Here is a 23,592-nt window from a genome sequence, read left to right on the forward strand (position 1 = left end):
AGTGTTGCCTAAGAACGCCCACCCCATCAAGGGACTCGCTCGCTCACGGCCGGGCCGAGCACAGCCATTCAGCCTAGTGACGAGGTATTCAGTAACGGGCAACAAGTCTTTGGTGTCATGGACATGGCCTCCTGGGGGTGTCGATTGCGGGAACAACACGACGCCATGAGCTTCAACATGTTTCTATACAAAGGAACTGGGGTTTGTTTCGGTTCCTTCTAAGCCCTACAGCTGTCGGGACCAAATCCAAAAGGTCCGTCCCCCCGGCCTCTCCGGCATCCAACCTCCCGGATTTCTCGCACCTTTTTATATCAAGACACGCGCCCCCCCTTTTTTCCTGACTGGCCTCCCTCTTCTCCCATCCCTCCGTCTCTTCTTCTTGTCATCCTCATCGCCCCTTTGAAGCCATTTCCGCGGCGTTGCCCATGCAATACAAGTCTATAATGCCCAAAGCATCCCTCGTCAAAAGCCCTGAAAACAAAAAAGAAGAATAAAAACCATTCCCCGAAATAGCGATATGTTACAAGAAGTGAAAATAACCAAAACGGCCGGTGCCCAATAGCTGGCCTCATAAAAATAAATATGATACAAGAGACCGAGTCGGTGTGAATGGATATACAAGAAGAGTGGGCAGACTGATCTCTCTGCGAAAGTGATGATCCAATGGCGTGCGATCAAGCGGCGAGGATGGCGTTCAGCAGTGGTTACTGCCGGGGGCTGAGAGGGCTCTTGCCTGGCCCTTGACTTCTTTTGAGCCGGCCGAGCTCCTCTTCCAGCTTGCGGCACCTTGCACGCTCCTCCTGAGTCTGTGGTCAGCAGCTGCCGCTCGGGTCGTCAACAAATGGTTACTCACTTTCAAGTCCTCCTGGAATTTCTTGCGCTCCTCCCGCATCGTCGCGCGGAACTGCTCACTCAGCATAGATGCCCCAGCTCCGGGCCTACCTCCTCCGGCAGATGCCTTTAGCCTCTCCGCATCCAAGTCCTCTTGGAGCTTGGCCATCCGCTCTCGTGTCTTCTGCGCGTCGACCTCGAAAGATGCTTTGGCGGACAGGGCCTCGTCCAACTTGGCTTCCAGCTCCAGCTTCTCGCGCTCCGAGCCGATAGTCTCCTTGGTGATGGCCTCCAGCTCCTGGACCGTCTCGCCGAGCTCCTTCTTGAGCCGATCGACCTGATTCTGAAGCTTGACGACCTCGGCGCTGGTCTTGATGGCCGCAACTTCTGCCGCGCGTTCTGCACGGGATCCATATGCGCCGTCCAGTTCCGCCCGAGCAATGGTCACCTCCGTCTTGAGCTCCGCGAGGGTCATGTTGAGCAGCTCCAGCTCGTCCTCCTTCGTTTTGATGGCCTTGGCGTTTGCCGCAAGGGTCGCCGTCTTTTCGTCCAGCTGCTGTTGCAGCCTCTGCGCGTTGTCGTCGGCGGTGGCCTTTTCTTGCGTCAGAGCCGCAATTTGCGCCTCGAAAGTGGCCAGCTTCTGTCCGGATCCTTGGTCATTTGCCTCGGCGGAAGCAAGTTTGCTCTGCGCCTCCTTCAGCGTTGCTTCAAGAGCGCTGATCTTGGCCTCGCGATCCCGAATGGCGGCTCCGGCAGCCTCGGCGGCGCCTGCTGAGCCCCTCTCCTTTTCCAAATCCTGCAGCGCTTCTGACAGCATCCTTTGCGCGTCCATGGCGTCCTTCTCGGCCCTCGACAGGAGCTCGCGGCTTTGCTCGAGCTCCTCCTGCTTTCGGCTGAGCTCTTCGTCCTTCTCGGCATCAGACTTGTTGTTCAGCTCACGCTGCTGCTTGATTTGTCTCTTCAGCACGTATTTCTGATCTTTCAGTGTGGATGCTTGAGAGTGTAGCCACTGCACCCTGGTGGCGAATGAGTTCAGAGAGTACTGCTCGTTCGTGTCAAAAGCCTCGTCCTCGGACATGTCGTCTTCGTCGGGCAGACCCTTGTCCAACCGGGACCTCTTACGGTCTTCCTTGCGTTGCTTTGCGTCGATGAATCCTTTCTGGATGCCGTCCCACAGATCGTTAAGCACAGGGCCGGAGTTGTTATCTATGCCCTTGGATAACGCACGGCCCAGTTGCGAGTCAGCGAGGCGAAGCGAGTCCTCGAGGAACGAGAGGCCGCCCTGCACGTCAGACTCTGCGGGGATAGGGGTGGGCACGTAATGAGGGTCAGAGGACATGAGCAAATCCCGAACTTGAAGATTCAGCGACTCGATCCGTTCGCCAATGTCCTTGCCTCCCGCGAAGGAGTCTTGCTCGGCTTGTACAGCAACGAGACCGCTTTCGAGGTAGTCGATCTGGCTCTTGATGAGTTCAGTAGGCTTCGCGTCCTGCGGCACGGTGTCTCCCGGCGGTTCCAGATAAGCGCTGTTCACTTCGGGATTGAACCTGACAATGGTTTCCCGTAGCGACATATTGAGGCTCTGAAGCTTTTTGATGAGCATGTCCGTCTGGCCACGCAGCTGCAGGTTCTCCTCTCGCACGCGGTCCATCTGGTTCTGCTCTCGGATGGGGGACTTCATGGGAATCTCGATGGCGTTTTTCCGGACTGCCCGCCCGTTTACGCTCTCGAGCGACTCCAGCTGATACAAGCTGGGATCATCGAGATGATGCTCCTCGCCGGGCTGATCAAAGCTGTTCCTGCTGTGCGAGTAGGTGTAGAGGCTCTCGGGGCTTCCTGGAATGCCGTTTGGAGGCTGGCCATTTTGCAATGGTGCCCTCCTCTGGGAGGCCTTGTGGGTGAGCTGCAGAATGCCGGCGGTATGCTCGAGCAAGCGGCGCTGAGGAATCATGAGCCGCTTCTCCAGGTTGAAGAGCTCCGCGGCCAACTCTTCGCATTTCTGCTCGCACGCTTCCCTTTCCCGCTCGGCTTCAAGTGCGTTGGGGTCGTCGGGAGCGGACGCGTTGGCGCCTCCGGGTCGGTAGAGTTTCGCCATGGAGACGGCCGCATCTCGGTATTTTGACTGGATCGCGAGATTCGTCCGGGTTGATTCGACACGTTGCGCGAGGAGCTGCGACTGTTTCTTCAGATCATCCACCTCTTCTTGCGTCAATATTTCGTAGCCCTTGCTGTCTGATAGCGCCGTCTCGGTGAGCAGGTGAACCTGAATGGGGTCCTTGAGGTCCACGACGGCCGGTTTGGCTGTCGCATTGCCGGTGGCCCCCTGCGGACGTGTTAGGGCCAATTGTCTCGACGGCATCGAAGAGGAGAGCGCGCTCACCAAGTTGAATCGCGGGGCATCGCGACCAAAGATATTGGGAGCATCTCTCCTGTATCCGTCCGGCGAAATCTTGCTCTTGGGGCTCGTCATCGGCGGCGACAGGGCGGAGGCCCCGTAGCCATAGGGAACGCCTCCCGCAGGATACCCATTCATGCCGGGCGAGCGATCCGCTTCCAACTCGACTGGTCGTCCGAAGAGGAGTAGTCGTTTATCATATACACATTACACAGGAAAGAAACGGCGGCCGTAAAATGTCGAGGCGGGTCAGCTCGCCATGCGTCGCAAGGCCAGGACGAGCGAACGGAAAGGCAGGGACCAGGGGGGCTGCGGACGGCCGCTTCTGCGTTTTGTTCACGTCGCCGAGTGAAGCAGGATGTTCGTCGCTAAAAGGCAGGCAGGGCAAGGCTCGATCGATGTTCGTGTATGTGTTTGCGACCAGGGGCGTGTGACCCGAGAGTGGTCGTGATGCTGGTGCAGGCCGGGATCGCGACGAAGACGGGTGGTCGGTCGGGGGTCGAGGAAGCAAGCGGGAATGGGGCCCAGCACTAACTACCAACAGTCGTGGAATGGGGGGGCGGGCAGGATCACGGGCGCCTGTTTGCCTGGGTGGGCGGGACAAAGGGTCGCGTCGCCGTGGAGGGTGGAGGTTTGTTTGATGGGCGGTGGCTGGACAGTTTGGGGCGACCAGGACAGTGGAGGACATTGGAAAAAGGAGGCCCGCCCTTGGGGGGCAAAGGGCAGGGCGCGCAGGCTGGCCATGGCTTGCTGGCGGGCTGGCGGGCTGGAGCGATAGCTGGTAGTAGCGCGCAGCGCCGCGGCGTAGCTGGGGGCGGCTCTGTGACGCGCGAGTCGCGTACCTACGTACCAGGTACTAACTTGGGTACATAGAAGTTGCGCCGTATCGGGGTACTAAGCCACGTACAGTACCTACTAAGGTAGGTACTCCATTCGGACCTCGGTACTGGCCCGCCACGGGTCCCCATCGCTCTCCGTCCGTCAGGCAGACTGCTTGGTCCTTCCACCCGTCCAGCCCAGCCCGGCACCCTTCCATGCTAGGTAGTACCAAGGTCCCTGGGTAGGCGCGGGCTGGGACGGACAGCCTGGAACCGCCAGCGGCTGCCCAGGCTGAGAGTTGGAGGCGCCTGGGCGGGCAGCTGGACATGGAGGAAATAGTGAGTGAGGTGTGGCGCGCGGGGCAGCGCACCGTCAAGCCCCGGGCCAAACAGCGGGCGGGCGGCAGTGGTCCAGCCCGAGGGGGCGTCCAGTAGCATCGCTGTGCCTGGACGTCTCGCGTGCGTTTGGTACCTACGGTAGTACCTTATTACCTGGGCGCCCGACGCCGGCATGGGCGGGTCATCCGTCAGCCCGCTGGAGCGGCAGTGCTAAGCGGGCACTAGTGGAGGCCGGGGTCGGGGGTGCCTGCCGCCCACCTTCAGCTTCCATCCATTGCCTGCCATAAAGACGGTGGCCCAGACCGGAGCGCCGCCTTTTCATCCCAATTCATCATGATACACGTGCGACGGTGGAGCGGCGGCGGTCCCCGCTGTCAGGTACCGAGTACGTTTACGTAGCACGAGGCGGATTGAGTGATGCCCAGTCTCCTGAAAGGGCGCCAAGCAGAGACGTCACCGTGGGTAAGAGATTTGACACAATTCGAGCACATACCCTTCCCCTTCCCACCGCTTCATGCGCCCGGTGAGAGCACGCACACGTGCACTGGACATGCTGTCCCCCTCGTCAACCTCACGCGACGACCGACTGCTCGACACCGTATGACGCGCGGCTTCCGTCAGGTCGCTCGCTCATCAATAAGCCTTGAGGCGCTGACGAGACGCCAACGCCCACATACCTACGTGCTAACTTACTAACGTACCTACACCTCGTTATGCATGTACTAACCTACCGTCTAGCGCATGCCGCTCCTCATGTTCGCCATGCCGTTGCGGATCACGGCTAGCACCCATGCCATGCCATGCGTGCATGGGTGTGCCAATCACCAATTACTGCGTGACGTGAGGTTAGAACCAGGTGTAGATACCCTCATATATAGAATAGGCTCGCTGATCAAGCACATACGACCATAGCCACAAGAAAATTCGGGGTCCCGTTCGCTCCCCCCTAGACAAGCTTGTGAGCGGCAGATTAGTAGTTGGGTCGGTGACGACCAGCGAACACCGGCTGTTGTATGTTTTTTTGGCCGTCCGAGACGATTTTTTGGTATTTTGTGATGGCGGGGGGTGGGGCCAATATAAGGCAATTTGCGTCGCCTTCCAATTGCTGCCCGTATGATGCAGTAGAAAATTTTCCTTCCAGCCGAAGGAAGCCCCGCGATGCGCCGAGCCAAGGTCCAATTTCCCAGCATCTCGGGACGAGATTGGGCACGACAGGGGGGGCATGAGCCGCCCAACCGAGAGAGGAAAACGAAAAAGAGAGAAGTAACAGGCACATGCGCGTCACTGGGGATAAGGTTGACCCGCGCGCTGCTCCTTGCTTGAAAAAGTTGCGCGGCAAAAGGCGCTTTGCGAGAGAAAGCAACAAGAAGAAGAAAGACGAGGCTCTCGCGGCACTAGGAAGCGGCACGTAAAGGGCGTGTGATCAGCTACGTACGTATTTCCCAGCTTCGCATGACGTGCCGAAGGTATGCTTGCTTTTCTAGACGGTGGGGTAAGATGACGTTGTGCCGTCTCTGTTGCGGTAGTGGTACTCACTTGACCTCAAGCGACAAGGTTGTTGGGACGGCTGTTGTGCTTCATCTGGATGTGCCAAAGACGAGATGCAGGCTACATGCTTGCCCCTCTAACCTCCACCAGGCATCATATAAGAGTATACTCTACTTGGCGATAGCAAGGTTAAGACGACACGACGCAGGGAGGGGTTGTGCTGGTATAATGTCATATCATTGCCTGAGGGGCATGTAAAAGCAACACGCTACAGAGCCTCGCGGAACTGATCTACTATCTGCTGTCCCATGGTGCGCCTTCTGTCCGCCTGCCCACCGTCGGGCTGGCCCTGCACGCCCGTCGAGACGCCCGTCGAATTCTCGCCCTCGAGCCTTCGCCTCAGCCCTTCAAACTCGGCGCTGCGTCTCTGGGGGCTCAGCCCGACCATCCAGCCGGGCAGCCGCCACGACATCAGCGCCACCGGCAGCACGCCGCCCCTCCACGCGTGCCCCACGAGCCACCCCACGCCGGCCCCGATCACCGAGCCGGGCCACTGCAGAAGGGCCAGGTGAAAGGCGATGAGGTACTGATATGTCTTGTCCGAGAAGGTGACGCCGCGGAAAGGCTCGCTCGTGGGCGGGGCTTGCGACGTGGCCACTCGGTACTTGTACATGTGCGGCACCATGGCGTAGAACTGGGCGAGGACGGCAAAGATGATGGGTGTCGGGCCGGCGGGCATGTAGTTGAAGAGGGTGGAGGACAATGGGCGGAGGACGGCCATGACGAGGAGCGGGATAAAGGCCGTCAACAGGTACGTGACGATGAGGAATGACTGATGACGGACGCACCACGATGGTCAGCTGGGGTGATGGACACGGTCGCTCGAGCGACAACGGGGCGGAGAGACTTACAGCGTACTTGCGAGGCCCCCACATGCGCTCGACAACCCTCATGTTGTAGAGCGACATGGCCGCAAAGAGGACCTCGGTCGAGTTGGTGTAGCAGGCCTGGTAGGCGAGAAGCCGCCAGAACTGCCGGTAGCGCCATAGGTGGGTGTCGATGAGGACGTAGAAGTAGTGCTTGACGTCGAGCATGCTCGCGGCGATGGACACGGAGACGAGCCCGAGGACCGCCAGGCGCGTGACGGGCGCATTGGTGAACGTCATGTCGGGCAGCAGCCCTCCTTGGTGAAGTCGGAGGAGTTGGGTTGTGTGGTTGCTGGCTCGTCGTGATACGAACGCCTCAGCGGCGGCGGCATGCCTTGTGTGGCTAGCTAGCTATCGTCTATGCGGCGACCGTCTGTCCGTTGACGTTGCTTTATTTCCCAATCGGAATCGAAATCGGAGTAGTTTGTGGTGACGAGGGCTGCGCTGCATTTGCAGCCTTGCGGCCAGGTGGGCGCAATCGGAGGCGGTTTGCTCGAACGTCTTGCGTCGAGGAAAGCTGGCCAACTGGCCCTTTGTCCTCAAACGAGCTGTCGTTCGTTAGACGGTCCGCTTTCGGCGGGGCGCCGACGACGACAGACCAGACGCGACGGTGGCATGATGACGAGCATCACGTGCAACGGCCCCGCTTACAAAGAGCAATTCGACGCCCAAACAACAGCCAGTGTAAATTTAGGGAGTGGGCGCACTCTGCTGCACACACGCGCAGGCGCGCGCCCCCCGCAGTGCGACTTCTAGATGGGGCACCTCAGCACGAAGCACTGGGTGGGCGGACGGACGGACGGACGCGGCGCCGTGGGCTTGCAGACGGCGGGGCTGCGACCGTTTTGTGTCTCCAGCGGAAGAGGAAGACCGGACTCATGGATACCAAGATGGTGCCCTGTGCGCAACCCTGGGGAACTGCATCCCAACACCAACTCCTCTCCCTCTTGCTCCGCGAAATGAAATGATTTGGGCATCCGGCCTCGGGTTTGTGCCTGCACCCTCCTGTCATGGCGTATATATGACATGCCACGCATCGAGTCTTGTGCCAGCAGGCTGGGGCGCGCTTCGTGAAGGGCCACCTTGGTAGACATGATGATGCTGGACAGGCGAGGGCGCACCGGGATCACGCTCCGCGTGGTTCTCTATCCGAGTACCTACAGGGACGCCATTCCCGGCGGGCTGGGACCGGACCCAGCGCCGTTGTGGCCCCCCTTGTAGGTGCTACAGGACAGGAACACAGGAAGCCAGCCCGGCCGGCGGACCGGATAATGGCAGTCTACTAAGGTCGGTTGGTACAGCACTAACCTCTACGTTAGCAGTAGCCTTGGGCATCTCGGGCTGGCCCAGCTACCTGGGCGCACGCATTGGTACCTGTACTTGGCAAGCTACAACGCTCAAGAGGCGGAGAGGGGCCGCGGAGCCCGCACGCCACTGAAGACTCGGCTCTTTAGCAAACGCTGTGCCTGCCAACCTAAAGGTACCTGTAGTAGCAGGTACAATATACAGGTAAGGTTAGTGGCAGCCGCTCATCGCACGCGGCCAAGGGGAAAAGGAAAATGGAACCGCGTCTCGTGTTCGTCTCGTCGTCTTCACCATCCATCCACCGTCTACCGTCCATCATCCATCATCCATTCTCGTCCCCCCCGCCCTTTTGCAGCACGGCGGGCGCCAGTGCGTACAACATACGACCAGACCCGCCAGGGCTCGTCACCATCGTATCAGCACCAACATCTGCCGGGATCGATTCGTCGTCGTCGTCGTTGCTTGGGACCTCTCTTTTGTGCAGCCAACAAGCATCCTCATCGTGCCCTGTACTGTACTGCAGACAAACGCAGACAACGCAGACGCAGACCGCCCCGTCGCTCTTCAGGCGCAGACACCTCATTCGCCTTCTCCTCCTCCTCCTCCTCCTCCTCCTCCTCCTCCTCCTCCTCGTGCCTGGCTGCGTTGCCTCGTCTGGCCTGCTTTGCTTTGAGCATCGCCACCGCCTCATCAGAGGCTCCAGACACCCTCCGAGGGGCCTGCCTGCCTGCCTCTCTTGCTGGCCGCCAGCGCCCGGCTGTGTCGTTGTACGTTACCATTGAAGTTGCCGCTGCTGCTCTTCCTCCTTTTCCCCTCCCATGCTCGTCCTATCCGTTTCGCGTCACCACCAACAACAACAACACCCTGCATCCATCTAGTCTCCATCGTCGCCCAACAACATTCGTCGGCTCTCCGCCCTTGCCGATGACGACACGGGGGCTCCTTTTAGACCTCAGGGGTTTGCCGCTGTGCATCCATCCAGCCTACCAGGTTATTAGTTGACAAGTCAGTTACGTACGTACAGAGTACCAGTAGCTTGCCTTTGCTTCGGCTCCGCCTCGCGCTTGCTACCTATGCACATAAACTTAGGCCAAACCCTCTTCTCCGCCCGCCGGTCGCTACTACGGCCAGCCCATAATCTATCCCGTGTAGCAAACCCTCCCACAATCACCTCTCCATCCGACATCGCCCTCTGTTCGCTCACCCTCGTCTTGCCCCTTTAAATATCCAGCATCTCTCACCGTGCCCTGCCTGCGCACCCCTGATCCCGTCATCACCGATTTACGCCACACGCACGCATACATACTCAGTCGTTGTCGACCCCAACTGACTCCAGCCAGCAACCTTGCCTGCGGTGCAGATCGTCCGCCGGCTCCAATTCGTCGACTGCCGTTCCTACAAACGACTACTAGTAGCATCGCCAACCTTTAGCGTCTGCCTGACCTGCTGTCACCCTCGGCCAAAACTCCATCATCAGTCTCATCATGCCTCTCGCAAACGTGGGCTCCCTCGTCCTCAACCACGTCGTCTTCCTCACCCACCTCGTCTACATCAACCTCGCCTTCTCCCATGCCGAGCCCAGCTTACTCATCGTCCTCTACTTTGTCTCCAAGCTGGTCGCCCGCCGCCCCGAGGACCTGGATCTGGACGCGGGGTCATGGCCGCCACCCATCGCGCCCAAGTGGTGATGACGCATTCTCACCGAGCCTCGCCCGCCATGTCACCCCAGTCCACCGGATATGAGTCGCCCACCGAGGAGAACCAGCCCCCCTTCTTCTCATCACCGTCCCCGGCGCCGAGCTTCAACCAATCTCATGCGTCCGCTGTCGTTGCATCAGGCCTCGCGGCTCACGGACAAGTCTCCCGCGCCCCCTTCACCTTACGGCCGCCGAATGTCGTAGCATCGGCCCCTGGTGGCCAGCCACATCCAGTCCGCGATCCCGGCCGTCGGGGCCCCCATCAATCAAGCCTCAATGGCATGGTAGAAAAGACGGAGACCCCGTTGCCCGGCGCAAGAGTTACCCTCAAAGACCGCATCGCCTGCTACCAGTGGACCTACTTCACCATGACCATGGCCACGGGCGGCATCGCCAACGTCATCCACTCTCTTCCTTACCAGGCATCTTGGGTCACTGGTTTGGGTGTCTTCTTCGTCCTTCTCAACGTGTCGCTTTTCCTGCTTCACTGCGTCCTCATCGCCGCACGCTTCTATCTGCGTCCGGGCAGTTTCGTCAGGTCCTTTACCGACCAAGTCGAGTCTCTCTTCATCCCGGCCTTTTTTGTTTCCATTGCAATCATCATGATCAACACGTGCGAGTACGGCGTGCCGCGGGCGGGCGTCTGGCTACTCAGGACCATGGAAGTCATGTTCTGGTTTTATGTGGCGCTGAGCGTCTTTGCGAGTGCCGGCATCTACCTCGTCCTCTGGTCAACCCTGTACGTCGACAAATAATTCGCACGGCTCACGTCGAGGTAAACCAGCTGACCGCGACAGCATCTTTCCCGTCCACACCATGACACCAACATGGGTCTTTCCAGCGTACCCTTTGTTGCTCACGGCTCCTTTCGCCTCCACCTTGATCGCCGCTGCCGAGACCTCAAGCCACACGCTGTCGCTCAACGCCACAGCCGTTGCCCTCGGTGCCGCAACGACTCAGGGGACTGGGTGTCTTATTGCCTTTATGATCTCTTCAGCCTTTGTCTACCGGTTGATGACGCAGAAACTGCCGCGCGACACCCAGCGGCCCGGTGTTGTGAGTCTTCTGCCAAGCTTTGAACGGACGAAGTGCATGTACTGAACGTAGCCAAGTTCATGTCGATAGGACCATTTGGCTTCACCGCCGCAGGCATTGCACAGCTCGGGAACCAGGCCAAGCAAATCTTTCCTCACGACTTTCTTGGTAGCGACACTGCCGTCGACATCATCAGAGTCGTGTCCATCCTAGTTGGGCTCTGGCTCTGGGGCCTCGCCGTGTGGTTTTTTCTCGTCTCCGTGGGCTCACTTTGGAAGTACGCCCGGTTGCGGAGCAGCCTGCCTTTTCAAATGACGTGGTGGTCGTTTGTATTTCCCAACACAGCATTGGTACGATGTCCCCTGCCTTCGGCCCGGCCTATAAAGCTTCATGTCGCTGTGGAGATACTTACCTATACTTAGGTCACGGCTACTCAGGTCATGGGCCGAGTCTTTCAGAGCAAGGGCCTGCGGCTCTTTGGCTCCATCATGACGGTGGCCCTCGTCGTCGTCTGGGTGGGCGTCTTCGTCACCATGATTAACTGCCTGCGGACGAGGAAGCTGTTGTGGCCCAAGAGTAGTAACAGTGCCTGAGGCAGGGGGGGCGACCTACCTGTTGTCACGATTCTGTGTCTCTTTGCATTTGATGACGTCTTCTTCGAGAAATGTCGTTTTGAGTACTGTATGTACTACTGCATTGGGCGGCGTTTTGTAGGTATGAGCATATGACGAGGGGCGGCGGGGGCGGATAGAGAGCATAAAGGTATGGATAATGTTATCCGGACAGACTGATAGTCTACAAAGGTATTCGTACGTGGCCGTACAGCTATTGCGTCCGAAGTGACTCTGCGCCAGCCATTTTTGGTGTGCGTGTGTATTACTTCGGGCATGCAAGCAAGGGGCAGCAGCAGTAAGTAGGGTGCCGCAATTGCATTGCACAACCGAATGCATAAGCCCGCTCAGCCGCGAGCTCTGCTGTCCTGGCCTGGGCATCGACCACAAATGGTCATCGAGAGAGATCTCGCCCGCTTTGAATGAAGGAGGCTGGCTGGCATGTTCATGTCCTATGTATGTATGGCCTCGAGTAACTTGGTTGTGGACAACCCACAACCCACTTGCGATACCAGCTCATGCACCACCACTGGGCCATGGAGGTGCGATTCGATTCGCACATGAGATGGGACTGGAAAGGTCCCCCCCCGGGGGGGGGGAGAGTACGGCACGAACCGCAGCGGCAGCCGCAGCGCTTACATGAGTTTGTGCTACGCCCAGCAGCGAGACGGGGGTAGTAACTATGTGATGGGAGCGTGTCCTGAGCACCTGGCCTTTCGATGCTCGAATCCTGGTCATTGGTCTATTAGCCGCCCCCCCCCTCTTCAAGTCGGGGTCGTTGGGCGGGCGACCCATTGATGATCGCCACTGCGAGCGAGCGGGCGGGGTGGTTTCCTGCACCGAGGAGGCTGCAGACGAATCGTCAGAGCCCGTAACAAGGTAGCGTGCTTACTCGCTCATAGCCACTGTCAACGACGACCCTGGGTGCGACGACAGAAGCCGGCTCTCGCTGCTGCTGCTGCTGCGGGAGTTGTTGTTTAGTTTGCCAGACGAGCGATCGGGCGAGCATTCAATGCGCCCCCATCAGAATCAGGTGCTCTCGTGCCGCGCAGCCCTGACATGATATCGGCGGTCGGCCTCTGTTGTCGCTGCCACCGCCGCCGCTCCTCGTGATGGCTGCTTCTTTCTCCTCGTCGTCGTTGGACCCGCTGGATCTCGCACAGACGGCCCTCAAGCGGGTAGCCGACATTGCCTCGTCGCTCGGCGTGCAGCACAGGCGGCCCGTGTGCGGGCGTCTCGGCGCCGAGCTCCTCCTGGCGGCGCAGTATCTCGACACAGCCGCGGGCGTGCCAGCACAGGAGGAGCGGCTGCGGCTGCGCGTGACGAAGCTACTTAGAGATCTCGCGACTATTTGCTGCGTAAGTATGCGTGCGCTCAACGCGGTGATGATGTTCCTTGGCGCTGATCGGGGGACGTTTCTCGTCAGTGGCATCGTCAGACGTCGACGCCGTCGTCCTCGGGCAACAACAACAACAACGATGACGGGCATGCGCTTCTGGACGCCATAGTACGGCTGCCGCCCGGGTCGCTGCTGTATAGGACGGCACTGGGGGAAATTGGGAAAGGGCTTCTGCGGATTACGTCGCAGACGGCCGAGGCCGAAAAGGCCATCTTTCACATCCAGAGGTTCACCAAGCGCGATGGCACCCACAAACAGCAGCGGCGGCGGGAAGCCGCCGACAATGAGTTCCCGGCGAAAAGGAGCACGCCGGCCGAGTATCCCAACCACATCAACATGCTGGCCTACAATGCCCTGCGGGAGCACATGTGCTGTTCCTGTCACTGTGATGGCGAGCACCTGACACGGCTGCTGCTGCGGCCGCCGCCGTTGCAAAACACCGCGCATAATGGTCACGTTCAATTTGACATGCTCTTCTCCGCACGAGCGTGGAAGGGAGCTGGATCTGGTCATTGGCAGGATGTGCAGCTGTTGGTGCCGCGGTACGTGCTTTTGGGATCTCCTCCCCGGCCTGACACGAATGGTGATAGCATGCGCCGGATGGAGCTGACCATATATACTTAGGGCGAAGAGGTCAAAAAAGCGAGCAAGAATCCTCAGTCTCGAGAGCAATGATGATATCCAGCCGCTCCCATCGCCGCCGGAGCCTCTGTCCGTCCGAGTTGACCACGGTCAGTTCTGCAAACTCATCAGCTCAGAAACCAGGTCACGCGTCTGCCTCACCGTTCACGACGGCAAGCTGCACAAGACGGGCTTCGATCACCTGAGGCAGATCGTCCAGCACGCGCCCGGCATCTCGCTCGCCAACCTGCTCAGGATCCATCACCTGTCAGCCAGGATGAAAGTGACGCTGGCGTACATTCTTGCACAGTCGGTCTGGCAGTACTACGATTCGGACTGGATGAAGACGGCGTGGACGAGCGAGACGATACAGTTCATCGAGGAGTGCGCCGGCGAACAAGGCGGGATCTTTGCATTTAAGCCCTACCTCTCCGTTCGCTTCGGCGACGAGGAGGACCCCCTAGCTGGCGAGCGCAGTACCATCGACGGTGAGATCCACCACTACCCGCGGGTTCGCGCCCTCGGGACCATGCTGGTCGAGATTGGAATCGGCTCGCCGCTCCCTATGAATTATTCGGCGCGCACCATTTCGTCGTCGGTGGCGGCGGCCGTGAACGAGCATCTGCTACAGGCCATACAGCACTCGAAGAACGAGCGCCTCTGGAGAGACTGTGACTACCCCGACTACCTGGCCGCGGTCAGCAGCTGTTTGCACCCTTGCATCTTCGGCTCCGCGACGTCCATGCCGGCCGTTGGCGGCGAAGGAGAGGAGCCCTTTATTCACGGCCTCAAGCGGCGAAGGGACATTCTGTACGACAAGGTCGTCTTTCCGCTCGAGGAACTGCTCCAGAGGACTCGATGGATGGACCAATTGACGTCAATCAGCCCTCTCGAGACACCCACCGAGAGCGTCCCAGCACATGGCGTCGTCGCTGAGCAGCTGCCGTCCCCCGCCAAAGATGCAGATGATGCCGGTGCAGCTCCGCCGGCGCAGACGGATCCGGAGAGCAAGAGAAAAGCTAGGCGCTGGCTCTTACAGATGCGGCGGCTTAACCATGAACTCGCAGCGGCGCAGGCGAAGCCGATCAGCCCTGCGGCCCGCGTCCGGATCGCTGTGCTCGATACCGGCTGTGACGACAATGCCGCCTTCTTCCTCCACTCGGATCATGGCTCTCGTCTCCAGGAGTGGAAGGACTGGGTCGACGAGTCGGAGCAGTGGCAGGATCAACACGGGCATGGAACTCACCTAGTATCTCTGATAATGCAGATCGCTCCGGACGCCCTCATGTATGTGGCTCGGGTGGCCAGGAGCCCCGATGAACTTCTGGGCGCGAGCGACAACGTAGCCAAGGTACTCTACTTGTTAGGCCCTCGCGTCGAGCCCGACACTGCCGACTGATTTGATCAAGTCGGGAAAGCCAGATGATGATGATGATGATGATGATGCTAACTGCACTTGTAGGCTATCTCGTGGGCGAGCAAGGAGTGGAGGGCCGATATCATTTCCATGTCGTTCGGATACGCCGAGGAGCAGCGCAACATCAGCAGGGCGATCCGCGGGGCGCTATACGAGCGCGACGATGCCGTCCTCTTCTTCGCCGCGGCCTCCAACTATGGCGCCAACGAGAGGGAAATGTTCCCCGCCCGACACGACTCCGTCATTTCGATCCGCTGCACAAACTTCGACGGCGACTTTGAAGGATTCAACCCCGCACGGAGCCAGGACGAGGAGACGGCCTTCGGCACGCTGGGTATGGATGTCCCGTCTTCGTGGCTGAGCACCCACCATCAAGCAGAGGAGTACAAGTCTGGCTCCTCGGTCGCGGCGGCCGTCGCGGCGGCCATGGCTGCGGGTCTTCTCGGATACGCAGGGCTCAGGTCGGGAGGGTGTGCATCCCTAAACGTGGCTGAGAAGCTCCGCACGCGCAAGGGAATGTTAGCCGTATTCAGGGCCCTGGCCACACCGACGCTGAAAGAGCGCTATCTATATTTGGCGCCGTGGAAATGGATGGAAGGCTCCGATGAGGTGCGATGGGCGACACTGGTGGCGGCACTCTCTCGTGTCTGCTGACGAGCGAGGGAGTCACGAACGTCGTGGGTTTTCGCGTCCCTGTTCCGGCTCGGCCAGCATAGGGCCGTCATCCACGAGGTGATTGAACCTAGTCTGATATAGACCATGATGGGAAATATGCGGTGGCATAATGACAATGAAGTGATTGATTGCAGTACGAATAACAATAGAACGGATAGGATGGGGGAGTTATACTGATGGGGCCCGCGTGACTGTCTTTCCTTTTTTTGCCTTTCTTTGTTGTATATGTTCCTTGAGGGTGGCCTCGTGGATATGCAATGACTGAAGTGTCTCGGCCGCGTCCGGACGTTGGGTTGGATCGGGATCGAGAAGCTTCTTCAGCAGGTTGACAAGCCAAGTCGGCAGATCGGACGGGGGGATTTCCTCCTGAATACCCTGCCAGTTGATAATCTCCTCTTGCAGCAGATGAACGGTTCTTGGATCCCCCAGCTCCGCGTCGGCGTTCGCATAGGGGAGTTCGCCAAAACACATCAAGTAGACAATCATACCCAGAGAGAACATGTCAGACTTGGTGGTGAACTCTCCGATGCGGCGGCGGCCGCTTCCGTCTCTCCTCAGTAACTCGGGAGCACAGTAGGAGATGTTGCTTGCGGTCCGCGTCGACAAGGCCGGGGTCGCGTCGGCCATTTGAGTCTCGCCGATGCCACTGATGAGACACGAAGTCCTCGTGCCTTCACAGTGCAACAGGCAATTGCTAGGCTTGAGGTTGCAGTGGATGATTTTGACCTCGTGAAGGTAGCTCAGTCCCCTCGTGATGTCTTGGAAAATCAAAAAGATCTCTTCGAGGAAAAACGGCCCATGGTTTGTTCCATGTTTTCTCGGCCAGGTGACGTTTCCATTGGAGGGGGCTAGCAGTCTAGCTCGGAGTGATTTCCGCCTCATCCTCACCCGCGATGGGTCGATGATGCGGTCAAGCAGACTCTCCGAGTTGCAGTACTGCAACAGTATGAAGACACAGAGAAGTCCAAGGCCAGGGTGGCTGTTGACCTTGACCTCCTCCATCCAGACGTGTCGATAAGACACCAGGTTCAAGTGAGATAGTTTCATCATTGACACGGCCTCGGTAAGCACTTGCGGGACATGATGTTAGCAAAGGTGACCCAACCCGCGGAAATAGAGTGTTGCCAAATACGTTTTTCCACACGAGCCCTATCGTCTCCAACCGGGATTCGCTTGCAGGCGAAGTGGCCTGTTCATAACATCAGCTCTTGTCTGCCGCACTGGATCACCACCACCGGCTTGTGGATTTTATACCTAAAGAACACCCGTCAATCTCGTGGCGGACAAGCAGAACGACGCCTCTGCCACCGCTTTGGAGCACACGCTCCTCGACAAAGAATGTCTTGAAGTAATTAGGACTCATTGCTTTTTGGCAAAAGTGTCTGTCGCGTTCGACCTCTGCAGTGCTCGAGTCCGAATCGACACGTCCTTCGACGGTACCAGAAGGCAATTTGACAGGGATATTGAGGTAGGGGCCGGTCATGACGCTCAACTCTTTTACCATGTCCATCAAGCGAACACGGTTCCGTGTAGCATCGTCCATTTTTGTTAGCTCGTCCATAAAACTTTCCAGCTCTTGTACATCACCCTGGGAAACAAATTTTGCTAATTGTATCTTACCCACGTCCTTGAGTAGTTCCGCATAGGCTAGGCTGCTCCTGTTTCTGTGAGATTCGACCCTAAGGGCAAACCTCACCGTAGTCAAGGCGTATTCTAGAGTCTCAATCTCGCCTTCGTGATCGAAACGCACCAACAACAATTGAGCATGAGTATCCACTGCGTGTGCAAATTCCGGAAAGTCCTTTGTCAATCTGAGCGCGTCCTCAATTATCATGATCGCATCGAGCAGGTGGTTAAGGTTGTGTTCTCTCTCGAACAGGTCTGAAAACAACTGACCGAAGCGATATAGCAGACCAGGAAGATTGCCGAATCCGTTCATATAGTCGTATCCATTAGGAAATTCTGAAATTGCTTCTTTGATGGCCACATGCGCGTTCATCAGATTCGTCTTGTCTCTGCTCCTTTCGTATCGGCTCAACTCCAGCCCGGCGATGCTGGCGTTGGTGTATGGGCTACTGGGCCCAAGAATCTCCAGTCTTCCTCTCGCAGAAAGACTGTATATCGTCTCCGCCTCTTCAAAATTGCTCATCTTGAGAAGAGCACCACCCAGATGGTATAGAACACTGAGGGTCTCTGGATGGTTACGTCCCAGACTGACCACTCTCCTCTGCAGAAGTAGTCGTAGGTCTGCCTCCACCGTAGAGGGGTCTTGCACCATCCTGGCCACTATCTCATTGAGCACGTCGTCGCGGAAAGGGGCATCATGTTCATCGTCCGTCATCGTTGGCACATCATCATCATCATCATCATCATGATTGGCTTCACTGTCAGAATTCGTACTGCCTCCGAATTCCAGCGGGCCTTCCTCCGTGGTCCATTTCTGCAGCTCCGCCTCCCGAGACGCAACCGAGTCGAGATTGCTGGAGCTCGATGCCCCAGAGCCATCACCAAAATACGGATTCGGGGGGAAATAGTTGGAGGCGTACGTCTTCTTCTCAAGGGATGGTCGCTCCAACTCCAGCGTCCTCGTTAATTCGCTCCTGACAAGCCAGTCATGCACCTTTTCGGAGCTTTGTTCAATGCGCTCATCATTTTCTTGGCCGTTGTCATCCGCCCATGGTAATGCCCTAAGCGAAAACGCGTGTACCTCTTTGGCGATGTGGTCGAGGAGCACGTCTCTGTCCACTTGGCGATCCTCGTCTCCGTGCCATCCGCACAGCGGGCAGCAACTGATTCGCACGGGAGCTGAGTGTTTGCAAAGGCTCATTAGGGCCGGGATTTGGCTTTGCGGTACCGACTCTGTATGTTTCCTCTCTGTGTGCGCGATGAAATCATCTTCGCTACCGAGCCATACGCCGTCTCCACAGATAAAACAGATCCAGTAGTCGGAGCTTCTGTGCTCCTTCACGAGATGTTGCAGCCAGTTTTCCTTTAGCGTGAATAGAACGTCCGGCGTGGTGCATTCGGGCAGCACGCAGGTGTAAGGGCAGACGTCCTCGGCGACATGTTTTCTGGCGTTGGGTTAGCGACATCTCTCCGCTGATTGTCTTTCTCGAACATTGGGACTCATACTTCCATCTGTTTCCTCTTGAAAAGGCCACGGGAAGTGTCTGGCAGCAACATGGACAGGTAAACACACGAGCATCGGGCTTCGTTTTCGGAGGGTAAGGGTATTCGAGGTCTACAATGGTCGATGACATGATTGTCGATGCGGCCCGTACCGACATCAAGGCTTGCGGCACTGCAAGCGAGTCGCTGACGGCAGACGCACTCGTCCCTGTTCTAAGGGTGAGGTTTATCGACGCACTGCCCACTCTCTCACCAACAGAGGCGGTGCTGGTGGGTAGAGAACCTTGTCTCACACTGACAAGCTCTTCACCGGTTTTCGGAGGGGGTCCAGTTCGCTCGACTCTCTGAGTCTGATACGGAGATATTGCCGCGTCCGGGTTAAGCCATGCCGAGTGCTGCTGCGCATAGATGAAGCGGTTGCGGCGCTTCAGGTTGCAGCGGATAAGCCGCCAGTGCACGGGGCTCAACCTACTCCGGTCAAGCTGGTCATCCAAGGAGCCAAGGCGCGTAAGAAACATTACGACCAGATGCCTCTCTAGGTCCTCGTGCTCTTTTGGCTGGAAGCGCTGATCGGCTTTCTGCAGCCGTGACCGTACGCCTGACTTTCGGACGGCAATACCGATGCGCGCAAGCTGGTCGAGCATCTTCTCAACGTTTTGCATATGTCCGCGCAGCGGGTTCCCGGAAGCCACCTGGCCGACTTCCTCATCTGAGCACGAGCCCGAGCTGGAGTCATCTGACCAAGGCGAGAATGATCTGGCGGGTGCCTCGCCAAGCGATAGCGAGGCCATGCGACCGCGAGCGGTTTCATCATGACTGGAACCCAAAGCGAGGTTTGGGGTCCCGGAGCTGGCTGTGGCAAGTTGAAGCCCTGGCCATAGCACTCAGCAGCGGTCTTTGCTAACTGCGGCGAGGGGATTGTTCTCACCTTGTTCTTTGCACTCATCGACCTCGCCGGCCAGCAGATGCAGCAGGTTCGCTATGACATCGCGGGCCTCTCGCTTGAGGGCGAGTCTCGCGTCGAGGGACGCTCGGTTGCTCGAGCAAGCGCCGACACCCGAGACCCAGAGGTTGAAATCAGCCAGGCGGTTCTCGGCCCACTCATCCTTCATCAGCGTCTCGACTGCCAGGCAGTCTGTGAAGCTCCGAAGGCACGCCGTGGTGGCCTCGTAGATGACTCGACTTGGCTCCATCGAATGACGCAGAGATAGACGGTGAATGTTATGAAACCAGCAGGCCACCATGCATCCGTCAGTCAGGCCGCCCACGGAAAGAGACAAAGGCCAATATCACGTCACGTGGGGGTCGCACAGTCTGGCCCCCGCGGCAAGCACGAAGCATGCAGCTGCTGCCCGAAGCTGACAAGCAGGTTGAACCCTCCCTCCTGGGAGGAGAGGAAACAACAATACAGGCAGCGTCACCATGGCAAAGCAACCAACATACTTGCTCGCGCCCAATTTCCGTTTCAAGCCAGGCACTGGTCCGATCGCGCTTGGCAACATCATCGCAGACCCATTGAGGCCGCATCGGGCGTTGACGACGGTCGGCGCGGACGTCCTGAAGAGCGCATACCCCCGCATCGAGACCATGGCCGACTACCATCGCACTGTGTCTCATAGCACCAGCCGCGACGTGTCCATGGCCGTGTGGGCGCAATTCCTGCAGACCGTCTCCGCCAAGATCTCGGGCGAGCACGGGACTTCGGTGCAGACGAGCTACACCATGGACGCCCTCGAGACCTCGTACTTTGTCACCGACCCGACGCTCGAGGAGATAGAAGCCCGCATCAAGGCCCCGCGCGTACAGGCGGTCATCAAGGCCGGCAGGATGCCCGGCCTGCGGCAGCCAGTGTACATGGTCACCGGCCTGATGGTCGCCAAGGCCTTCGCGGGCCAGCAGGACCGACAGAAGCACAGGGCCGGCGCGCTGGAGGTTACTGGCGATGTTCCTACTCCTGCTGGCGACGTAGGCCTAGGAACCAGCCTTTCCCGGTCCTTGGGCACGGAGAAAAGCGACTCGTGGGTGGCCGGCGAAGATATAGTGTTTGCCTATCAGCTGCTCAAGATTGAGCTCAAAGGCTGGAAAGGAACAAGGATCGAGTACGACGAGCTCAGGCATAAAGCCGCCTTTCTCAACAAAGAAAAGGATGAAGGCGATGTGGACGAGTATGATGAAGACGACCAAGGTGAGGTTAGGCTGCAGAAGATAGCACATGTGGAGAGTGTGGACGATATACCACACTCTAGGGACGTGGTGACCGGTGCACGACTAGTTCCCACCACAGTCACCATACGGAAGGAACTGCGAGGGTGCGACGCGCATATTCTCTGTATTTTGGCTGTCGACAACGTATAGCATGGGTTCGTATGTTAACGCCCATTCCCGTCCGGCCCAGTCCCGATATCCTGGGTAAAGTCGGTAGTGGACCAGACAACATAACCATGATGAACGCTTCGGCGCTTCCTCCGCGTCCTTCTTTTCAATATCTGAGAAGTCGCTGGCACGGCCCCGCGCTCTTCACGCTGCTCTGAAGAGTCAACGGGTACTATTCGAGTCAAGCGAGGCACCACGCAGATAGGGCCGTCAAAAACACGCCGACGAGCGCTAGAAAGCTCCGACTGTACGGCTGCGACCATTTGCCCAGCTGGGCCGTCTAGAGCTTCGCCTTGGGCTCGTCCGGCTGGGCCGTGGCGTCGAGGTTGACCGTCACCTCGCCTGTCTTCTCGCCCTTGCCGAAAAAGATGACTTGCACGGTCAAATCGTCCCTATATTACACTGTCAGAGATTTGTGCGGTGAGGTGGACCGCGCTCCTGGGCCTTACCGATATCTCCTCGAAAAGGGCGAGGGGAGGGTGAGGAGCGCCCGCACTTGCTCGTCATTGTTTCCGCCCAGTGCGTTGCGCACAAGATGCGTCGCGACGTTTTTGTCCTGGACGGTGAAGCGATCCTTTGCATCCGGGTTGATCCCCCACTGCTGCACGCGGATGGGTGTCCGCTGGCCGTCTGACCCGTCACCCTTGCCTTGCTCGATGGGAAGCGGCTTGTTGGCGGAGCCAAATATTTTTGCCCAAGCGTTCTCGAACTGCGAGCTGGACGAGCCAGCCGCCTGGGATTCGATCCACTTCCCGACGAGGCCAACAACTTCATCGTTGGTCAACATCTCCCAGAGACCGTCGGTGGCGAGCACAACGAAGTCTCCGTTCTCCGGCTCAATTTTCGTCGTAGTGATGACGGGCTCGGCTGTGACGTATGGCGGCGTCTTGAGCAAAGGAGATGGGCTACGACCAAAAAAGCTCTGGCGCAACTTCCCAGCAACGTCGCGGCTCCATTTGTAGACTGCATCACCAAATGCGCGAGTCGGCTCCAAGCCGCCCAGAACTCGGCCATTGCGGACCACGTTGTCTTCTCCGGGGTGTTCCTTGCGCATGCGTGCTACCTCGCTTGGGGTATTGCCAGTCTGGTCCTCTGATAGCGCCGTCGCCGTCCATTTGCCCGAGTCCGACCGCCGGCCCAGAACTGCGCGGGAGTCACCGGTACAGGCAACGCGTAGTAGCTTGCTTCTACTGTCGTAGAAGGATAACAAGGCACAAGAACCAGACAGCGCCGGCTGCAGCAACTCGGCGGCGACAGCCTTGGAGCTTGCCTTGAAGACCTTCTCAACGCTCTTGTGAACTATCTCGTGGTCCAAGCGGTTAAAGCCGGTCTTGATAGCCAGCTCGATAGCTTCCGACGTCGGCAGACTGGAATCTGAGGTCTTGTATGTTTGGTTGAGCTCCCTGGCAACGTAGCTAATGAGGCTCTCTCGAAGCGTCGCAGACGTCGTCCACCCTCTGAGCGGCTGTGTCAGTTGGATATGGTAGTGGAACAGAGGCGCACAACTCACGAGTGGCCGTCGAAAACGCCCCAGAACATCCAATCGCTGCTTGCCTCGGCTCCTGCTGCGCGACTAGGGACCTCGACAATCTTCTCCGCGTGGTCGTCCTCGATGGGGTCGTTGCTAGGCAGTTGGACCAAATCATACCTCGTGACGCCCTCGCCACGGTTCACCGAAAATGACTGCTCCAAGCGACGCAGTTTCTGCGTGGCCTGGTCGGGGGTCAACATCTCGACGATCCTGCGACCATCGTCCGACGTCGGCTTCAAGATGGGGCCCTCGCCCACGATAGTTCCCTGCCTGAGCTCGTCTGCACCGACGACTAGGACGGTGCGCGTCGGTACGGCATCCCCAGCCCCAGCACCGGCGCCCTGCTTCGAGGTGAAGCTCCGCGCGGCCTGACCGCCCGGGACACTCGACGAATTGTACGAGTACCAGGCGCCGTAGCCGACGACGAGGCTAGAGACGAGGGCGACGGGCAAGCGGCGAAAGTACATGGAGGACCTCAGAGGCTCATTGGCGCTGGGTTGCTGGCGTTGGGCTAGGTGGCTCGCGGAGGAGAAAAGGGCTCGGCGCGGGGTTCGCGAGGCGGTCCGAGAGAGGTTGCGGACGACGCTGAGGTATGTCGACGTGGTGCGGAACGCTCTGACAGCTGCGCGATGCATCGGGGCGGAGTGTCGGCGATGACGCGAACGGCGACGCTGGCAGACTGGCGACGGCGACGGGACGCCCAGAGCTGAGGCCGCGTCGTTGCTCTCGTGGTGATGGCGGTTGTGGACGCGCCTGATGCGGATCACGGGATAGGTAGCGCGCCCGCCGTCTGGTTGGAGGGGATCGATGGCAGATAGCCCGGACCGCTGCTGCTCGGGGGGTCGCTCGTTCTCGGCTCGTCTCACTCGTGGCGGTTGGCGTGAAGGGGAGTCGGGGCTGCGAGAGAAGGAGACCGAAAGTGGGCGCCGCTGGGAAGGTGGTGGGTTGCGGCAGCAGCTGGAGATCTGGAGGTGGCAGGTGCGCCTTTGATCGGTGCCTGTC

General features: G+C 58.7%; 7 protein-coding genes and 1 non-coding gene across 11 annotated transcripts; 4 read left to right on the forward strand and 4 right to left on the reverse strand.

Moving 5' to 3' along the window:
* Positions 1-170: 170 nt before the first annotated feature.
* Positions 171-3,839, reverse strand: JDV02_006156 (uncharacterized protein). Its single transcript, XM_047987517.1, has 2 exons — positions 854-3,839; positions 171-800 (listed from the first exon to the last, which is right to left on the reverse strand). Exons 1-2 carry the CDS (start codon positions 3,362-3,364, stop codon positions 705-707), a joined length of 2,607 nt encoding a protein of 868 aa, XP_047843502.1. The 5' UTR covers positions 3,365-3,839; the 3' UTR covers positions 171-704.
* A 1,446-nt stretch (positions 3,840-5,285) lies between these two features.
* Positions 5,286-5,401, forward strand: JDV02_010888. The gene has a single exon (XR_007157338.1). It is a non-coding gene; the product is annotated as a 5S ribosomal RNA (ribosomal RNA).
* A 685-nt stretch (positions 5,402-6,086) lies between these two features.
* On the reverse strand, positions 6,087-7,348 carry JDV02_006157 (uncharacterized protein). The gene is made up of 2 exons (XM_047987518.1): positions 6,783-7,348; positions 6,087-6,703 (listed from the first exon to the last, which is right to left on the reverse strand). Exons 1-2 carry the CDS (start codon positions 7,035-7,037, stop codon positions 6,140-6,142), a joined length of 819 nt encoding a protein of 272 aa, XP_047843503.1. The 5' UTR covers positions 7,038-7,348; the 3' UTR covers positions 6,087-6,139.
* Positions 7,349-8,402: 1,054 nt separating this feature from the next.
* JDV02_006158 (uncharacterized protein) lies at positions 8,403-12,024 on the forward strand. The gene is made up of 5 exons (XM_047987519.1): positions 8,403-8,869; positions 8,981-10,538; positions 10,597-10,855; positions 10,912-11,184; positions 11,257-12,024. The coding sequence occupies exons 2-5, from the start codon at positions 9,760-9,762 to the stop codon at positions 11,425-11,427; spliced, it is 1,482 nt and encodes a 493-aa protein (XP_047843504.1). The 5' UTR covers positions 8,403-8,869; positions 8,981-9,759; the 3' UTR covers positions 11,428-12,024.
* A 157-nt stretch (positions 12,025-12,181) lies between these two features.
* JDV02_006159 (uncharacterized protein) lies at positions 12,182-15,747 on the forward strand. Of its 3 annotated transcripts, none has more exons than XM_047987522.1 (4): positions 12,182-12,807; positions 12,872-13,386; positions 13,469-14,816; positions 14,928-15,741. In XM_047987522.1, exons 2-4 carry the CDS (start codon positions 13,181-13,183, stop codon positions 15,534-15,536), a joined length of 2,163 nt encoding a protein of 720 aa, XP_047843507.1. In that variant the 5' UTR covers positions 12,182-12,807; positions 12,872-13,180; the 3' UTR covers positions 15,537-15,741. The 3 variants fall into 3 exon arrangements, with proteins under 3 accessions (XP_047843507.1, XP_047843506.1, XP_047843505.1); XM_047987521.1 differs by having other exon boundaries at positions 12,328-12,803; positions 14,928-15,747; XM_047987520.1 differs by having other exon boundaries at positions 12,328-12,803; positions 13,469-15,747.
* On the reverse strand, positions 13,326-19,906 carry WDR88 (WD repeat-containing protein 88). Of its 2 annotated transcripts, none has more exons than XM_047987523.1 (5): positions 19,615-19,906; positions 18,690-19,557; positions 16,812-18,628; positions 16,690-16,746; positions 13,326-16,627 (listed from the first exon to the last, which is right to left on the reverse strand). In XM_047987523.1, the coding sequence occupies exons 1-5, from the start codon at positions 19,877-19,879 to the stop codon at positions 15,726-15,728; spliced, it is 3,909 nt and encodes a 1,302-aa protein (XP_047843508.1). In that variant the 5' UTR covers positions 19,880-19,906; the 3' UTR covers positions 13,326-15,725. The 2 variants fall into 2 exon arrangements, with proteins under 2 accessions (XP_047843508.1, XP_047843509.1); XM_047987524.1 differs by having other exon boundaries at positions 13,326-13,712; positions 13,764-16,746.
* A 175-nt stretch (positions 19,907-20,081) lies between these two features.
* Positions 20,082-21,136, forward strand: JDV02_006161 (uncharacterized protein). The gene has a single exon (XM_047987525.1). It carries the CDS (start codon positions 20,109-20,111, stop codon positions 21,039-21,041), a length of 933 nt encoding a protein of 310 aa, XP_047843510.1. The 5' UTR covers positions 20,082-20,108; the 3' UTR covers positions 21,042-21,136.
* PTC5 ([Pyruvate dehydrogenase (acetyl-transferring)]-phosphatase) lies at positions 20,965-23,439 on the reverse strand. The gene is made up of 3 exons (XM_047987526.1): positions 22,570-23,439; positions 21,509-22,516; positions 20,965-21,451 (listed from the first exon to the last, which is right to left on the reverse strand). Exons 1-3 carry the CDS (start codon positions 23,223-23,225, stop codon positions 21,340-21,342), a joined length of 1,776 nt encoding a protein of 591 aa, XP_047843511.1. The 5' UTR covers positions 23,226-23,439; the 3' UTR covers positions 20,965-21,339.
* Positions 23,440-23,592: the final 153 nt, after the last annotated feature.

The sequence above is a fragment of the Purpureocillium takamizusanense genome, chromosome 5 (genome assembly GCF_022605165.1).
Source record: "Purpureocillium takamizusanense chromosome 5, complete sequence".
NCBI classification, from domain to species: Eukaryota; Fungi; Ascomycota; class Sordariomycetes; order Hypocreales; family Ophiocordycipitaceae; genus Purpureocillium; species Purpureocillium takamizusanense.

What these genes read in the sequence shown, in the direction of transcription:
- JDV02_006156 (XM_047987517.1), bottom strand. Translation starts at nt 3,364, where the DNA reads ATGAATGGGTATCCTGCGGGAGGCGTTCCCTATGGCTACGGGGCCTCC. An exon ending in AATTCCAGGAGGACTTGAAA is followed by an intron (nt 801 to 853) that starts GTGAGTAACCAT and finishes CCACAGACTCAG; the next exon opens with GAGGAGCGTGCAAGGTGCCG.
- JDV02_006157 (XM_047987518.1), bottom strand. Translation starts at nt 7,037, where the DNA reads ATGACGTTCACCAATGCGCCCGTCACGCGCCTGGCGGTCCTCGGGCTC. An exon ending in GGGGGCCTCGCAAGTACGCT is followed by an intron (nt 6,704 to 6,782) that starts GTAAGTCTCTCC and finishes GTCCGTCATCAG; the next exon opens with TCATTCCTCATCGTCACGTA.
- JDV02_006158 (XM_047987519.1), top strand. Translation starts at nt 9,760, where the DNA reads ATGGCCGCCACCCATCGCGCCCAAGTGGTGATGACGCATTCTCACCGA. An exon ending in CTCGTCCTCTGGTCAACCCT is followed by an intron (nt 10,539 to 10,596) that starts GTACGTCGACAA and finishes TGACCGCGACAG; the next exon opens with CATCTTTCCCGTCCACACCA. An exon ending in ACACCCAGCGGCCCGGTGTT is followed by an intron (nt 10,856 to 10,911) that starts GTGAGTCTTCTG and finishes AACGTAGCCAAG; the next exon opens with TTCATGTCGATAGGACCATT.
- JDV02_006159 (XM_047987521.1), top strand. Translation starts at nt 12,558, where the DNA reads ATGGCTGCTTCTTTCTCCTCGTCGTCGTTGGACCCGCTGGATCTCGCA. An exon ending in ATCTCGCGACTATTTGCTGC is followed by an intron (nt 12,804 to 12,871) that starts GTAAGTATGCGT and finishes GTTTCTCGTCAG; the next exon opens with TGGCATCGTCAGACGTCGAC. An exon ending in CGAGCGACAACGTAGCCAAG is followed by an intron (nt 14,817 to 14,927) that starts GTACTCTACTTG and finishes CTGCACTTGTAG; the next exon opens with GCTATCTCGTGGGCGAGCAA.
- WDR88 (XM_047987523.1), bottom strand. Translation starts at nt 19,879, where the DNA reads ATGGAGCCAAGTCGAGTCATCTACGAGGCCACCACGGCGTGCCTTCGG. An exon ending in GATTGACGGGTGTTCTTTAG is followed by an intron (nt 16,747 to 16,811) that starts GTATAAAATCCA and finishes TGTTATGAACAG; the next exon opens with GCCACTTCGCCTGCAAGCGA. An exon ending in TAGGGCTCGTGTGGAAAAAC is followed by an intron (nt 16,628 to 16,689) that starts GTATTTGGCAAC and finishes ATGTCCCGCAAG; the next exon opens with TGCTTACCGAGGCCGTGTCA.
- JDV02_006161 (XM_047987525.1), top strand. Translation starts at nt 20,109, where the DNA reads ATGGCAAAGCAACCAACATACTTGCTCGCGCCCAATTTCCGTTTCAAG.
- PTC5 (XM_047987526.1), bottom strand. Translation starts at nt 23,225, where the DNA reads ATGCATCGCGCAGCTGTCAGAGCGTTCCGCACCACGTCGACATACCTC. An exon ending in GGCGTTTTCGACGGCCACTC is followed by an intron (nt 22,517 to 22,569) that starts GTGAGTTGTGCG and finishes ACAGCCGCTCAG; the next exon opens with AGGGTGGACGACGTCTGCGA. An exon ending in CCCTTTTCGAGGAGATATCG is followed by an intron (nt 21,452 to 21,508) that starts GTAAGGCCCAGG and finishes AGTGTAATATAG; the next exon opens with GGACGATTTGACCGTGCAAG.